General features: G+C 42.3%; 1 protein-coding gene across 1 annotated transcript in view; it reads right to left on the bottom strand.

Annotated features, from left to right (window-relative positions):
* NIBAN1 (niban apoptosis regulator 1) overlaps positions 1–17,209 on the bottom strand; it is a 149,023-nt gene that overhangs the window by 14,023 nt on the left and 117,791 nt on the right. The window contains exons 6-9 of the mRNA XM_049634091.1: positions 13,155–13,270; positions 6,289–6,393; positions 5,819–5,981; positions 225–412 (exon numbers count right to left, since the gene is read on the bottom strand). Coding sequence (XP_049490048.1) covers positions 225–412; positions 5,819–5,981; positions 6,289–6,393; positions 13,155–13,270 — 572 coding nt within the window. The remainder of the gene's footprint in view (positions 1–224; positions 413–5,818; positions 5,982–6,288; positions 6,394–13,154; positions 13,271–17,209) is intronic.

The raw sequence follows: 17,209 nt of genomic DNA, 5'->3' as shown, positions 1-17,209 counted from the left end.
TATTATTATTCTTGCAACTTGAAAACCATTGATAAATGAAATCAGGTGAATGGACTGATGGATGGGGTGGCTGGAGGAATGGAAGAACTAGATGAATGAGAGAAGGAAGGGAAGGAGAGGGAAAGAAGGAAGAAAGGAAAGAAAGCATGAATGCAGATAGAGCACCAAGGAAAAGGCAGCCCCATGCAGACCATTCACACTGAATTCCTTGGCTTCATATCTACCTCTTTTAGCTGGGCGTTGTCTTTGGTGGTCTGAAAGTTCTGGGTAAGTTCATCCACTTCTTTTTCAAAGAGTGAGCGTACTTCACTGAATCCTGAGCTCACCGGCCCCATGAGCTCCTCCAGGATGGACGCCAAGAATGGTTGAACACTCTCCGCACAGCTTCTCTCTGCTGGCTCGGCCACCATTGCTGAGATAGGAAACAGCCAGAAAACCATCACTTGTTATAGGCAAAGTTGAGCTCAGAGTCACTGGAGCCAGGCCACGGCTGGGCAGTGCCCACAGAGCCATTTAACAGCCAAAGCAAGCTCAAATGGGCAAGACAGACCAGCACAGGGAGTCCTGTGCCAGCATCACCAGAATGGAAAGCCATTAGATGCTTTCAGAATTGAAATAAACAGTCCCTCCTCTCCCCAAGCTTTCCCCTGCCCTGGGATGAAATGCATTTTTCTGCATGGTGCCTGTAAACATGCAATGCCTAATACAAAAAAGAAAACGCTGGTGACCCTCCTGTTTACTATCAATCATCATTATATGTGCATAGCTTGTCTTCTAAGAAACACAGTTTACTAAGTTCTTTTAATTGAGGTATAACTGACATCTAACATTATGCTAGTTTCAGTTGTACAACATAATGATTCAATGCTTGTATATAACAATTTATTAAGTTTTAATTAATTTCTCTAAGAGTTAATCAGCTCATATAATTCAATTCCCCTCCCCCTCCTCAAGAGACTTTTTAAAAATCAAGTACAGTCTTTTCTTGGGCAAACAGAAACAAATTGCATTAAAAACAAATGCCACCTACCTCTCATCCCCCAATTTTTGTTAAAAGGCTATTTTCTTCCCCTGATAATCAAGGAATACATGTGCAGAGACAAAAATACAGAGAGTGCAAAAAATTATAAAGAGGGATGAAATAAATGTAACCACACTTCCCAGACTCAGTAAAGATGCTCATTTAGAAAGTCTGAATGGGACATGCAAAGCTCCATTTACTTATTTATTTATTTATTTTTAATTAAAATTTTTTTTAAGTTTATTTTCTTTTTTAAAATATAATTTATTGTCAAATTGGCTAACATACAGTGAGTACAGTGTGCTCTTGGTTTTGGGGGTAGATTCCCATGATTCATTGTGCTTATTTTCATTTTTGAGAGAGAGAAAGGGAGACAGTGTGTGAGCACGGGAGAGGCAGACAGAGAGGGAGACAGAATCCAAAGCAGGCTCCAGGCTCCGAGCTGTCAGCACACAGCCCCATGCGGGGCCTGAACCCGTGAACCGCGAGATCATGACCTTGGCTGAAGTCGGATGCTCAACCAACTGAGCCACCCAGGTTCCCCCCAAAGCTGCATTTTTTTAAAGTCCTAAGGTGACTGCCAAGATTAGCCAGGTTTAAGAGCAGTGAACTCGTGAAGGAAGCCTGAGCTGGAAATGGCCTGAGTTTGTTCTGTAAACTGTAAGGCTAGCTTTGTGGCGCTGGTAAGTCTCATAGCCTTGTCATGTAGTATCTCAGAACTAAGGGAAGTGTAAGTGCATATGGGTGTCCAATCCTTCCATCTTATAGGTGGACAGTCAGAGGCCTGGAGGTGCCAGATGGCTTGACGAAGGTCACACCCTAATTTGCACATTTGGGACTACACTTCGAGGGTATTTCTTAATGTTTTATTGGCAATAACTTGCTTACAGTGAGATGAACGGCCACGTTATTTCAATCTGCAGAAATATTTCACAGTAATGGGGGATCAGACTGCCTCTTCTAAGAATCTGAGACGACCAGTATTATTAGTATTATGAATGATTCACAAATATTTGGTATATAAAATATTAACGAGTCTTAGAACTGCTAGGATAAAAAAAAAAACCTTTTGATTATCTGATTTAAATATGAAACAGTCTATGACTTCTACAAATGACTTGCTTGATACCAAAATGCAAAACTGTGTGTCAGGAGAATAAGTGAATGATTTATCAACTAACTTTGAGAGAAGAACTGTTTGAAAAGCATCTAATTGAAATTTCAGAATAATCATGAACACAGGCAGAATGCAGAAAAGATTTAGGGGTAGCTGGCCGGTTTCACCCACTGAGTGGGGAGGAAATGGGCACAGGGAGGGGCCGTGGAGAAACCTGTTCCTCTCTGCCTGATTCCCACTGATGCCTGCGCCGCCATGGGCTCTAGCCCCCTCCCTGTGCCTTTATTCAGTGTACCTTTCACCTTCTTTCCTCCACCTCTGCTTGTGAACATCCCACTCACTTCCAGACCCAGTATAAACTTCACCCACTCGGACAGCCTAGAGCCCTGGAACTACCACACAGCTCCTGAACTGTGGTCTGCCTGCCAGTGTTTCCGTAGGGATTGGAATAAATTTTACACCCCACACGGATAAGCTCTGCTGATTTTCAAGGATGTAGAGGCGCTGTTGTAATGAATACTGTCCGGTGACACAATGATTCATAAACCATCCAGAAGTTAGGGCAGCTGTGGAGAAGCCACTGAGCGGAGAGATTAAGGCAAAAAGTGCTAGAGTTTGAGGGGTTTGAAGCCTGACTCTGTTTTGTTATCTGGGGCAAGTTACCTAATCTCTGGCTCAGTTGTCTCATCTGGTAGGTGGAGATCATAAGAGTAATTACTTCTGAGTTTACTCTGTTCAAAATGCTTCGAAGCGTGCGTGGAGCTCTGGAAACCCTCACTCACTGTTAGCCCTCATCATGCCTGTTGGCATCATCCTTTTTTCCAATCAACCCACACTAAAACAGCACTGTTGTTATGAGAGGCCCACATGCGTTTTGAAGTTGAAATGGTTGCTGTTTATGAACCACTGTGCCCTCTGTTCCTGCTGCTCTTGTGGCATCTACCACCTTTTTTGCTGCTGTTTCAGTATCTGTAACATGCGTCCTCTCCTCCTTTTGTAAAATCGCATTGTCTTCTTTATATCCTCATAGCCTTTGTATTCAGTAGGAGCAGAATACATGCTTATTTATTTTTTTAATTTTTAATGTTTATTTATTTTTGAGAGAGAGAGAGAGAGACTGTGAGTAAGGGAGGAGCAGAGGGAGAAGGAGACACAGACTCGGAAGCAGGCTCCAGACTCTGAGCTGTCGGCACAGAGTCTGACACGGGGCTCGAACCCACGAACCATGAGATCATGACCTGAGCCAAAGTAGGATGCTTAACTGACTGAGCCACCCAGGTGCCCAGAATACATGCTTATTGAATGAATAAATAATTGTGGGGCAGAATGAAAGATTGGTTGTTTTACTCTCAAGAATCATGTGGGAGGAAATGGGAAGAACAGGACTTAATACTCCCAAAGTTTTCTTGAAATACAAAGCCCTTTACTGACACAGGCTGAGGTATACAGTCAGCCCCTGAACAATGCAAAGCTTAGGGGCGCTGACACCCCTGTATAGTTGAAAATCTGTGTATAACTTTTGACTCCTCCAAAACTCAACTCCTAAGAGCCTACTGCTGACTGGAAGTCTCACCTATAACATACACAGTCAACGAACACATACTTTCTATGTCATCTGTATTACATACTGTATTCTTGCAATAAACGGAGCCAGAGAAAACAAAATGTTATTAAGAAAATTATTAGGAAAGGGAAATATATTTACAGTACTGTACTGTACTATAAGTGGATCTGTGCAGTTCAAACACCTGTTGTTCAAGGCTCAACTCTACTCATTATTTTAATGGCAGAGAACCAGAGGCCTGGTCAAAATGTGTTTCTTATACTGCCTTTTAAAAAGACTTGATCGTGACTTCCTTTCAAGGTATCTTTTAGGAAACAAAGACTAGTCTAGAACAGAATGTTTTTCCATCTTATGTGGGTTATACTGGAGCCACAGAGACCAGGCAAGAGTGAAAGGGAGAGGTTGGTTTAATTTGGGCCATGAGAATCGCCATGGTTAGGTCCAGCTCAGCCCAGCTGCCAGGAATATGGACTCAGGAGTTGGGTGCTGGCAGTTTTAGGTTGAATACGGTACTTCGATACACAGTCTATTCTAGATCAGTTGTGCTAATGGAGGAATGAGAGATGTGGATGATAATACACACAAAACACTGTGAATTTATATCTGCCTGGGAAGGCAGCGCATGAACAGACACGCACATCTTTGCTGTAGTTATGCCTCCACCATTCTACTCTCTCAGAAGAATCAGCTGGGAGGGTGCTGAGGTGAGCTGGGCTGCAGTGGAAACAGGGCCTGAAGTGCAGAGGATAATGTCCCTATTAGATTCTAAGTGTCTTGAGAGCAGGAGCTGGGTCCCCTGTTCACTGCTAAAGCTCTAGCACCTTGCTCAGAAAGCACTTAGTATGTTTTTAATGAATGAGTAAGTAAACGGGCAAGTGAATGAATAATCTGAAAACTAACAATATAAGAAAATTGCTGATAAATAATCACAGATTTGCATGCACGCTTCTGTCATATGACATTGGGTGTGGCGCACTTCTGGAGATGTAGGAACGGAGAACCTCAACATTTTACCCTGTAGAATTCCTTAGAGGCCATTTCAGGCCTCTTGTGAGGGCACAGGCAAATATTTTTCTCTTAATGGCCAGGTAGAGAACATTGGAGACTTTGCAGCCCAGAAAGTCTCCGTTCCAACTACTCAACTCTGCCCTTGTAGTATGAAAGCAGCCATAGACAACACATACATGAATGGACACGGCTGTGTTCTGATGAAATGTTATTTACAAAAATAGATGGTGGGCCCGATTTGGGCCAAGGGCCACAGTTTGCAGACCCCACTCTTGTGGGCACTCCTGATTACAGAGGAGGACACTAAGGCACATGGAAGTCAAGTGACCTTCCCAAGGACACATGACTGGCCAATGTTGCACTCGTGACTAGAATCTTAATTTATCAACTCTAAGTCAACTTTTTTTTCTTGTTGAGGGAAAATCCATTTATTCATCCATTCAAGTATTTGCTGAGAGTCTGCATATCCCAGGCATGGTACTAGCCCCTGGGTGTGCCTGAGTAAACCAGGGATCACACGGCCCTGTTCTTAGCTTACAGCAGAGAAGGGCAGAGGTAGAAGCCATTACAATCAGTGTAAGAAGTGCTACAGGGGCACCTGGGTGGCTCAGTTAAGCGTCCAGTTAAGCGTCCAGCTTTAGCTCAGGTCGTGATCCCACATTTGTGAGTCTGAGCCCCACACCGGGCTTTCTGTTCTCAGCGCAGAGCCGGCTTCAGATCCTCTGTCTTCCTCTCGCTCTGCCCCTCCCCCACTCTCTCGCACACGCACGCACATGTGCTCTCTGTCTCTGTCTCTCTCAAAAATAAATGGACAAATTAAAAAAAACAAAGAAGAAGTGCTACAGCAGGGAGGTGTGGGCAGTATCAGAATATACAGGCACCACCCCGGGCAAGAAGCAAACTTTCCTCCACCTTGTGTCCCTGAAGTTTCCTTGGGAAGGGCCAGGCCCTCACTAGCACCGCTAGCATACTCCTATTACACCTATTAGCACCTCTTCCCAATTCCCTCAATTTAGTTTTCCTCTCAAATCATGTATTCTGACGACACGGTGGAGCCCTACACACACAGCTTATTTAGCACACAAGAGCATGGATGATCTCCACTGACCTTTGATCTTTCCAATTAAGAAGTTCTTTGAGTTCACGATCTGATCCATGTCTGAACGGATGGTTCCTTCTAGGTTCTTCGTCAGAGTTCTGCATTCCTCCTTCAAGGCACTTAATCCTTCTGAAACCTGATGCCGAACCAGTTTGTAGGCCTCCTCAAGGAGCTGCAACAGAGAACAGCACATAAATCTGGGCTCGGTCACGTGCAAGCGACTGCTGGAGTCAAGTAGTGGGGCGGGGGAGGGTTAATCACAGATTATCATAACATAAACAAACCTGCATGTGCACTCTAATTGTTCTTTCAAAGTTTGAGTCTGTTTGGATCAGTCCCCATGTAAGTGAGACTGAGCAGACTCAAGGTATGCAGTTCTCTACACAGCAAAGAAATGATTTAAAAAAAAAAACAACCCTGCCCACCCCCAAAAGAAGGGAATTCGAGTAGCACAGTTGCATAGCAAAATGATCACTTACACCAAGCCAGGCCCTCTTTCTGTCGTTCTTCTTCCCCTTCATTTTGGGCAAAAGGTCTGTCTGAAGGGTTGGCAGGAGCTCCTCCATCACCAGGTTACTTAGGATCTGTGGGGAGGAAGACAGCCGCGGAGTCCGTTAGTTGGTGATTGCTGAATCTGAGCATCAGGCCAACTGAAGTTGTCATCATCATTGGTCGTCCCTATCCAACATAAGATTGTCCTGGGCTATATAACTCAGCTAGACTATTAACAATAGCCAAAGTATGGAAAGAGCCCAAGTGTCCATCGATGGACGAATGGATAAAGAAGATGTGGTATATATATATATATATATATATATATATATATATATATACACACACACACACACACAATGGAGTATTACTCGGCAATCAAAAAGAATGAAATCTTGCCATTTGCAACTATGTGTATGGAACCATAGGGTATTAAGCTAAGCGAAATTAGTCAGTCAGAGAAAGACAAATATCATATGACTTCACTCATATGAAGATTTTAAGACACAGAACAGATGAACACAAGAGAAGGAAAGAAAAAAATAATATAAAAACAGGGAGGGGGACAAAACATAAGAGACTCTTAAATATTGGGGCCCCTGGGTGGCTCAGTCGATTGAGCATCTGGCTTCGGCTCAGGTCATGATCTCGCAGTTCGTGAGTTCGAGCCCTGCGTTAGGCTCTGTGCTGACAGCTCAGAGCCTGAAGCCTGCTTCCGATTCTGTGTCTCCCTCTCCTTCTGCTCCTCCCCCACTCGTGCTCTGTCTCTCTGTCTCTCTGTCTCTCAAAAATAAATAAACATTAAAAAATAAAAAAAAAAAGAGAGACTCTTAAATATGGAGAGCAAAGGGTTACTGGGGGGTGGGGGATGGGCTAAATGGGTAAGAGGCATTAAGGAATCTACTCCTGAAATCGTTGTTGCACTATATGTTAACTAACTTGGATGTAAATTAAAAAAATAAAATTAAATAAAAAAAATAAACTCAGCTAGGCTGATAGTTTAACTCTGGTTTTGAGGCTACAGAAATCTCAACTAAGACAATCTTCGAGGATAAATGTTCTTAAACATCTGCAAGGAACAGTAATGTCTGCTGACAGCCCCTCATCAGGAAGGACAAATTCCTCAGATTCAAACTTCTCAGATTCAAACCAAAAGAATCTAGTGCATTTAGGATAAAAGGCAAAACTTTCACTATCGATAAGGGCACCCTTAGCAACATTGTGAAAGGGGTCAGGCTTTGTTTTGGTGGCTTGAGTCCTGGCTTGTGTCCCCTGAGACCATCATCCTCCTCAAGCTCCCTTGGAATCTGTGTGTCTTCATGTTCTTTGTCCCTGCTGTTCTCTGAACCCCACCTCCATCCTCTATAAAGTTTAGAAAAAGATGGGGGTAACACACAGTTGGGGCAACTGGATGTTTGTGGGATGAACAGAATATGGGGAAGGGGATCTGAAGTTTTCAGAATGTTAAAATTGTTTCCAAGTCACTCCTAAAATGTTGCTTGGCCCAATGAAAAAATTTTTTTGAATCTGAGCAGTGCTCTCTGTGTCAATGTATTACAATGCTCCTTCTTTAACTACCTTCTTTAACTACCCACCTTACCCTGCATGGAGCAGATTTGTTCAGATTCAGTTTCACTATGAATCTTTTGGGGTTCACAGCTTAGTTTTCAATATCAGCCTATAAAAAAGATTTACAAGGGAAAAAGTAATTTTGAGAATGGTAGAAAAGTAGAGAATCATTTGACATCTGTTCTATGAATTTAAAATAATGTTCATGCAAAATAATTGACCTCCTTCTCATAAAAATTCAAATTAGGCTTTGGGAATTATGGACAATTTTTTCTGAGGTCATTGGTCAGCCTCGTGCTAGTGGAAATACTTATGAGCTCACTAGATTTTGCCTTCCACCAAGGGCTCTGTTACAGCAGGGTGTAACACATTAGCTGAGCTGAACAGGAACACTCCCAGGGTGGGAGGTGGATGAGCCGTCCAGTCCCCCTATGCCTGTGGGTTCCTAGGAGAGAAGTCTGCTTAGGTCAGTGCAGGGAGTGGGCCTCTTGTCACCTGAAATATTGAACTTCATGGTATGACAAAGATTATAATGGAGACAGGATTTCTGCTAGTTCTTGTGATTCATCGGTGGAGATGTTTTTCTTTCTTAGTTCATTCTTTGGGAGCAGTCACGAGGTGAACTAGAATTTTTGAGGAATTTACAAGGAACTTGACGTGTGCAAGCTCCATGGAGATGAGGAGATCCAACAATTAGATTCAGGTAGGTAGTTAATAATCCATTGACCCTCCCCCGCATCCTGCACAATGGAGTAAGTCCTTAGTTGGAACACATCTTCCCAAGAGTGATGAAAATGTAGCATAGGGAGAAGGAGCTAAGAAAATAAAGAGACCAAAGCCAGAACTTAAAAACAATGGGAAATATTATCTTAGTTGAAAGTGTTACATTCAGGGTCATAATAATTGCCTGCTTCACCCTTCTGCAGAGACTGGTTTGAGTCTGAACATAAGCATGAGAGGGGTTTGAAAAGATCAAAATGTTACAAAGGCCAAAGGGAAAAAAATCATCTATTTGGGTAGGTTTATAGTTTTCTTTTAGTCTTTCCCATATAATATTCCAAGACATTCAGTTCTATTTTATAGTTTAGGGAATTGAAAAGGAAATATGTCTGGGGGAAAAAAGGAGGAGAATAGGAGTGGTTTGCAAGGGTGGGGGGCTTGACAAGTCACAGGGCAAGGCAGAGCCTCAGAGTGCTGGGGCCCAACTGTGTCCATCCCAACACCGAGTCTCCCTCTTCCCCTAACCTTCAGCCCCACCCTCCATCCTTGTGCTGCCTCTCAGCTTCCCAGGGCCTTCTCTGAGATTCCCTACCTGGGTCAGCTCTCCATGAGCAGGGTCCAAAGTTCTGGGGCTGTTCTAGGGAAAGTAGCTACTTTAATAAATAAACTGTGCTAATGAAAGGGTTCCTCAACCTCTCTCTTCAGAACAGGATCCACTGGGTCTCACCATAAGGGCCCTAAAAATACCACTTTTGCTTAAAAAAAAATGGTGTGTGTGTGTGTGTGTGTGTGTGTGTGTGTGTGTAAATTTAACTTCTGGGATATACAGATTTTAAAATTCCATCACACATATAAGAAATCAAACATGCCATTAGGTTGTTCAAAATCAACCACACCATGTGTTACCTTCCAGATGTGGGGAAGGTGTGAGATCCAGAGAGACTGCCCTCCTTCCTGAGACTGGACTGATAGTCTGATCAGGCTGTTGGCCTTGTGCCTTTTGTGTTGCTGAGAGGCCATGGGTGAAAGAATCCATTTAAAGGGGCACGTTTGAGGTCACTAGACAAAAGACAACCCTGAAATGTATGGAGAAGGCCTAAAACGTGGACAGTTTTCTTGTCTTGAAACCACCTGTTCTGTGGGAACTATGAACTATTTCTCAGCTCATCTGGTTCATTTAAAGGCAAATTTAAATTGACAATAATAATTACAAAATAATAAAGATATATTTATTAAATGAATATATTGCTATAAATAATAAATATACCAAATCACTGTAAATGCTTTACATCTTGCAAAATACTTTCCTTCAGGACTTCATTTGATACATTTTTTATAGACAAGTAGGATATATATTGACGTTTTTACTAGTATATAAATATTTTCACCTTAATAGTCTGTAGGCAAGTTATCCTAAGATATTTGCTTTGCCTCGGCAGTTGCCTAAAAAATCACCACTGCCATGAGGGCCCACCAGACTTGCTGTGTGAGTCATTACTATGAAGATAATAATGTAATAATGCTGAACATCTGAATACCAGGCCATGAGGTTAGAGGGGGTGATGACACAATGATGATCAAGTAAGTGCTTAGCAGACAGGAAAAAAATGCAAATAAACCCAGTGCTTTAAACAGAAGATGTCAGTATGGAAGCCAATTTGACATATTTAAAAAAATAATAATAAAATAAACAGAAGATGCCAGGGGCGCCTGGGAGGCTCAGTTGGTTAAGCATCCTACTTCAGCTCAGGTCATGATCTTGTAGTTCATGGCTTTGAGCCCCGTGTGGGGCTCTGTGCTGACAGCTCAGAGCCCGGAGCCTGCTTCAGATTCCATGTTTCCCTCTCCTCTCTCTGCCTCTCCCCTGCTCTCTCTCTCTCAAAACTAAATAAACATTAAAAGAATTTAAACAGAAGATGTCATATTCTCAAACTCAGTTACGTCATGCCATTTTCTTTAACTACATAGCTTCTCTGGGCCCCTGACCTCTTTTTCCTGTGAGTCTGAGGGCAGATGCTGCTTCGGCTTCATATGTGAGGTTACAGAGAGGCGGACCCCCGCTAGGCCCCAGACAGGAAGGTTTTGGAATTCATTTCCTTTCTCCAGCTTCTTGAAGGAGAGCCTGATGTGGCTCGAAATGGGTTTTCTGTCACAGACTGGCACTGTGACTTCAGCCAACCTCTCTGAACATTCTTTCAACTGGAGGGTTTTGGACAAACAATCCTTGAAATGCCTTTCCAGCGCTCACATTGTCTGAGTCTAACTTCACCATAGATATTCAGATTCCTGGGGGAGCAAAATTTCTTATTGGGTCACTTGATAACTCCAGCTTTTACTGATCTCGTCTCTGTTTTTGTTTTGTGTTGTTCTGCTTTCCTACTTATGGTATTTTTTATACTGCAAAATTAGCACCTTCCTATCACTGCTGGCTGCCAATGCTTTATGATGTCCATATATGTACAGACCCACATGTCTACCCACATACACTTCTAAGGCTGCCTCGTTCTCGGGATGTTTCTAGGTATGTCTTGCCTCACCGCAAGGGCAAGGGATGAGTCATTTGCTTCTCTTGCACCTTCTAGCACTTAGCACAAATCAACCCAAAGCAAAAAAACAGAAAGTCAACTCAATCCAAAGAAAGGTTTCATTAAGTACCTGTTTTCAATGGCATCGAGAAAGAAGTGAGCTGACATGAGATTCTAAATGAAAAGATTAAGCAAATAGCATAGCTAAACTTGAGGAGTTAAGTAAATGTTGAACTTGGTATAGCCCCATGGTTGGTGCTGATCTTTCACTGGACCAGGAATCGGAAGCCATCATTTCCTTTGCCATCTGTCCACTTAGCATGGGAGCATGAAACTATCAGCTGCACAGGGCTGGGACCATCCTGTCGTGCCCATCTCTGGATCACCAGCCCCAGCATGGTGCCTGGCATAGAGGGGCTCAATAGCTATTTAATGAATAAAACTGGACAAGTCACTTCACTGCTATGTACCTCCCTTGGTTTTCTCATTTACGAAATTGGAAATACTAATAACCTCATGAGATCGATAAAATGAACACACAGAATTAGGATTTGAACATTAAAAAGTATTACACAAAGGCATTTTAATACTGGTATATCTACTAAATATGTTGGTTTATTTCGCAGGCCAATCAGCGTCAAGTGCTTCAGCGGAGCCTTTTGCTTTCATTTTTCTTTATGGTATAAGTACGGTTAGTCCTTAGTTCTCTCAGATTGACGAATGGATATACTTCCCCCAAATATCAGAAACCAAGAGTTAGCCAAAGTTCTGGAATAAGTCTCAAGCTAAGAAATAAATGAGTTTAGAATCCACCAAAGCAGGGGTGGGTGGGAAAGAAGAAGTCATATGGTTAAACAATAAAGAACAGCCCCATCATCACGATCAAATGTTTTCAGCTTCAGATGTTTAATGACTATACGAAGGCAAGGCCTCATCCGGTCTCCTAATAACAAATGTCACTGGCCCCCAAAAGAGGCACTCAGGGAAATGAGGGGAAATTAAAGAACAGCATTGTTGGACCCTGTGTGCCTCTAATTAAATAACGCCGTTCCCACTCTCCTCTTCCTGGCTGAATCAGCTGTGTGATTGGTGTCCTCATGGACACAGTTTCCTTGGAGATTTGTAACAACGTCCCTGGTACCAAGCCAATGGACATGCTTAGCCCATGACTGGCATTTAACCAAGGTCATAGGAAAATTATATCAGACTATAGAGGATAGAAAACTAGAAGAGGTAAGTAAAACTCATAGAAAACTGTCTTAATGCTTTTAAAATGTATTTCTTTGACTTCATTTATAAATCATTCAGTAAATGACAAGTGCGTGTGCCAAATAGTTTTCCAACAACGTCTCACTTAATGCTCAGTACCCTGCAGGGCAAACATTATCATTACTCTCTTTTTTCAGAGGAGTAACTTGAGACTAAAAGAAGTTAAATAAGTTGGCAAGATTTAATCCAAGTAGGTTGACCTAAGCCCCCATCACACACTTTGAACTATGCCACACTGCTCGTGTTGGATTGTGGTCTGGAAGCATGAGGTCATTTGAAAGAATAATGCTTTGTAAAGAAAAAAATAGAAAATAATGGAGGGGCGCCTGGGTAGCTCAGTCGGTTGAGCGTCCGACTTCAGCTCAGGTCATGATCTCGCGGTCTATGGGTTCGAGCCCCTCATCGGGCTCTGTGCTGACAGCTCGGAACCTTGGAGCCTGCTTTGGGTTCTGTGTCTCCCTCTCTCTCTGCTCCTCCCCCACTCATGCTCTCTCTGTCAAAAATAAACAAACATTAAAACAAATTTTTTTTAGAAAATAATGGAAGCTCCTTGTTGTGGTTGCCCTGTTTTTATACTGTCCTGTTTTGCTCCTGGTCTGGAGGTGTTTGCAGACAGTGCCCAATACTCTGTGGACCAAATGCATCTAGACAATGAGAGAAACGGCCTTTGGAACCACATCTTCCACTTTTTTGTGTGTGATTATTTACCCTGACCCTGACCTCCTACACACAGACAGAGAAGAGAACCCCAAATTCTGAGCCCATGTTACCTGGACTTCATCCCCAGTGATCATTTCCCACGAGCCATAGTGTCCCTTCTCCTGCCGGAAGAACTGCACAGCTTCTAGAAAGGCTTGGGCTTCAAACGTCGTCTGCTTCATGTAATCTAAAAGAAAGAGGCAAGGGCACTTAGCAAAGAAAAATACTTCTACAGTTTACCATGGTTCTTCGAGTGTCATGGCTCAGAGACCTAATGTTACCTGAATATTACGAGGGATAGAATTACGAGACACAGAAAAATGAAGCAGATCCTGAATTCAAAGTTCATCTGCAGATGTGTGTCCCCTTGCTTGCTCACCACCATAGCAGCTGATTAATTCCATCAGTTACTGGGCATACTGGTTAGGACTAGAAGCAGATCTAGCCCCATTTGTTTCTCTCTTATAAATGTTTCCCTTGGGCACCTAGGCACCTAGTGGCTCTATGCCTCCAACCGTAGCACCTCACTAAGGCAGACCATTCTTTAACAGGGCCTCTGGTATCCACAGTATCCACTCCCAGTTCCCCGAACAAAACTCCGATTTCTTTGTGACTTATTATCAAGTTTCTGTCAAATATGCTGATTTATGCAAATAAAGGATGACAGTTTCTAACACTTTATATAGCAAGATACTATTCTTCTAAACATGTTACATATTTCACTGAAACCTCACAAAAACCTGTGAGGTAACAGGGCGCCTGGGTGGCTCAGTCGGTTGAGCACCCGACTTCGGCTCAGGTCATGATCTCGCGGTCCATGAGTTCGAGCCCCGCATTGGGCTCTGTGCTGACAGCTCAAAGCCTGGAGTCTGCATTAGACTGCATTCTGTGTCTCCCTCTCTGCCCCTCCCCTGCTTCTGCTCTCTCTCTCTCTCTCAAAAATAAATACAGACTAAAAAAATTTAAAAACCAAAACCCAAAAAACCTGTGAGGTGAGTGCTATTATCATGTCGACTATACAGATGCTCCAAAAGCCCAGAAAGATTAATTAATTGCTTAAGGTCATACAGCTAGCAAGTGGGTGAACTCAGGTATTCTGATCCCAGTCAGAATACATTATGCTATGCCAGCACTATGCTATACTACTTCACATATTAGTTTTATGGTTTTGCCCTTCCAAACAGATTAGATTTTAAAAGGTATTATATCTGAGAGGTGATGTTTAATGCAGGATTTTAAGCATAGTCGAGGAAGCAGGGGCTCAACAGCCTTCCCAGAATTCCACAAATCACACCACGAATGCAAAAATTCTGCTAGGGACTGAATGGTTTGTGTCCCCCAAAAGTCATATGTTGAAACCCTAATCCCCAGTATGATATTTGCAGCTAGAGCCTTTGTGAGGTAATCAGGTCACAAAGGTACGTTGGGATTACTGCCCTTATCATGATGGGATTAGTGCCTTTATAAGAAGAGAGCTCTTCCCCGCTTTTGGCTCTCTCTCCAAACACTGGATCTGCGGGTGCTTTGATCTTGGACTTACAGTATTTTTGTTATAGCAGCCCAGAAGACTGAGGCAATTTTCAATGCACAAAATATCTGTTAGAGGATACAACGATAACAGAATTATAAAAATCTTTGCAGGGGAATAAATTTTATAAATAATCTAATAATAAAGAATAGAACAGTAAATAAATCAAATCTTAGGGGAAATAAGGCAAAATGAAGTGACTGAAAGGGCCAAGTCTCTTGCTTCCAAGCCTCTCCTCTAGGACATGAAGCTCTCTTGCTAACAGCATATGATCTGCCTTTATAGGGCATATTAGATCGGTCAGTTCAAGGCAGCTGATTCACTGGGGACATTCGGAGCTTCAGACAATGGGATTACTCAGTCAAGGAATGAATGGTTGCTAAGTGGGATGAGGCTGAACTAAAAAAGGATCAGTGTGCTCCAGAAGGTGACAATCAATTAATAGGCTGTAGATGACTACATTGAGATTTATTTACGAGGTCATAAGCCTCAGGAACTTGGAAAAGGGAAAATACAATTCAAGGCTAGCCTTGATAAGATTTTCAAGCAGGGGTGCCTGGGTGGCTCAGTTAAGTGTCCAACTTCGGCTAAGGTCATGATCTCATGGTTCCTGAGTCTGAGCCCCACTGTCAGCATGGAGCCCACTTTGGATCCACTGTCCCTCCCTTCTTTCGCTGTCCCTCCTCCCATCCCCGTTCTACCTCTCCCACCGCCACCCACCTCTCTCTCTCTTAAAAATAAACACTTAAAATTTTTTTTTTTAAAAATGAAAAAGAGCTCAAGCAAAATCCTCCACAGTGAGGATACCACAAAGCCCAGAATTTCCACCTTCAAAAATGTGGGACAGTAACTGACATTTCTAATATTGACATAGAGTTCTGCTCGAGCTCTAAATCAGAAAAAGAGCATGTCTGAGAATCAAGTTCTTAAATTGATGTATTTCTTCCTGGTTATTTTTTCTGGTTTGGCAAATGATTTAGTGTTTAATCTTTGAGGCTTGGAAAACACAAATTAAAGTCTTGGTATAAAATTGACAACAAGGGGGCTGTGATATGGAGCTCAGTACACTGGGAGGGACTTTACCAACAGAGATGGAAACTGTAATTGCTACACTGAGATTCAAGATTGACTCATGTGCTCTTATTTTTAACAGCTGTTTTCATTTCCAACCTCAGGAAACAAAGACATGGAAGAAAATGTGGTACTTGGATGGAGTGAGTACTGCCAGACCTGCGAACCTCAGAATAAGGTTTTAAATTCATGTCTTTACCAAAAGCATAAATTTACTTATTTCTTCCCCCACTAACCTCAGCAACCAAAGGAGGTATTTGAAATCCTACTCCTACCTTCTATTACTCTATCAAAGCAAACTATAGCATTCCCACTATAGTTGTGTTTTCAAAAACTTCTGGAAAAAATAACTGAAGAAATGGAATGTGGAGACAATGATGTGGGAGTCAGAGAGAAGTCCAAGAGGAAAATGGGGAGCTGGAATACAGTAGTGGTGGATGAAGCACCTTCATACAGGCAGAGAAGAAAAGGGTTAGTAATCAAATGAACCACACAGGAAATTATAGTAATTGAACACCAGCAATGAAGCCTGAAAGAATGAGGGCAGGGATCTGAATTCTGGACTCTCTACCATTAGGATAGATTTAAACTGCATTTTAACTACTCCTTGTCCATAGGGAAAAAAGGATCTAACCTACTGATTCATCATTAGATTTTCAGGTTATAAACTGATTAGGTAAATTAATTTATACAAAACTTTTAGGACAGTATCTGCCACATAGCAAGTTGTTTTATGGATATTGGTTCTTATTATTGTAAGCCAAGCTCAACAGCAACTGCCAGATCATTAAGGAAATGAAGAACAAAGGTGTGCTTTGTAAGAGACAGAACTGTATTGCAATAGTAATGTGACCTTCATTTCTTCTAAGTTCTTTGCAAAGGCATCGCTGAACTCAGCCAGAATGTACAGGTGTTTGAGAGAAACCGGATTATCAGTTATTTGATCAACTTCCTGCCACAGATCTCATGAGAACAAATCCCAGGATGACAATCGTCCACTCTCCTGCCAACGAGCAACTGAGAGTTTAGTCCAATGGTCCCCAGAATCAACAATGGCCTTTGCTTGTTAAGTCTTCTCCGTGTAAGCTGACTTAGAAAAATGGCAGGTATCAGCGCCAACTCTACTTTTCCAACATGCTGTAATTATGAAGTTGCGGAGAACTTAGATATCATTAAATCCAGATCCCTCATTTTATGGCTGAGGAAACTGGAACAAAAAATGGTTAATTTCTTAGCCGAAGGTCACACAGCTGGTCAGAATCAGAGCCAAGAGTTGAAAAAGTAGCTCTGGCATGTCATAAGCGGCCTTGGCATTCATGCTTACTTAAATCACAGACTAAGGGAGCTGAAAGTGTTCTTAAAGGTCACCTACCCTAAGCTCTCATTCAATGCTAGAAGCCCTCAGAATCCCAGACACTCATCTGACCTCAGCTTGAATATTTCCAGTGACAGGAAACTCACAATTTAGTGAAATAGTCATGGAACTGCTCTAATTATTTGAAAAATTTTCCTTTTATTGAGCCAAAA

This window comes from Panthera uncia, chromosome F1 (genome assembly GCF_023721935.1).
Source record: "Panthera uncia isolate 11264 chromosome F1, Puncia_PCG_1.0, whole genome shotgun sequence".
Classification (NCBI taxonomy): Eukaryota; Metazoa; Chordata; class Mammalia; order Carnivora; family Felidae; genus Panthera; species Panthera uncia.
The sequence above is the reverse complement of the archived record's forward strand: the minus strand, read 5'-3'. Positions and strand labels throughout refer to the sequence as shown.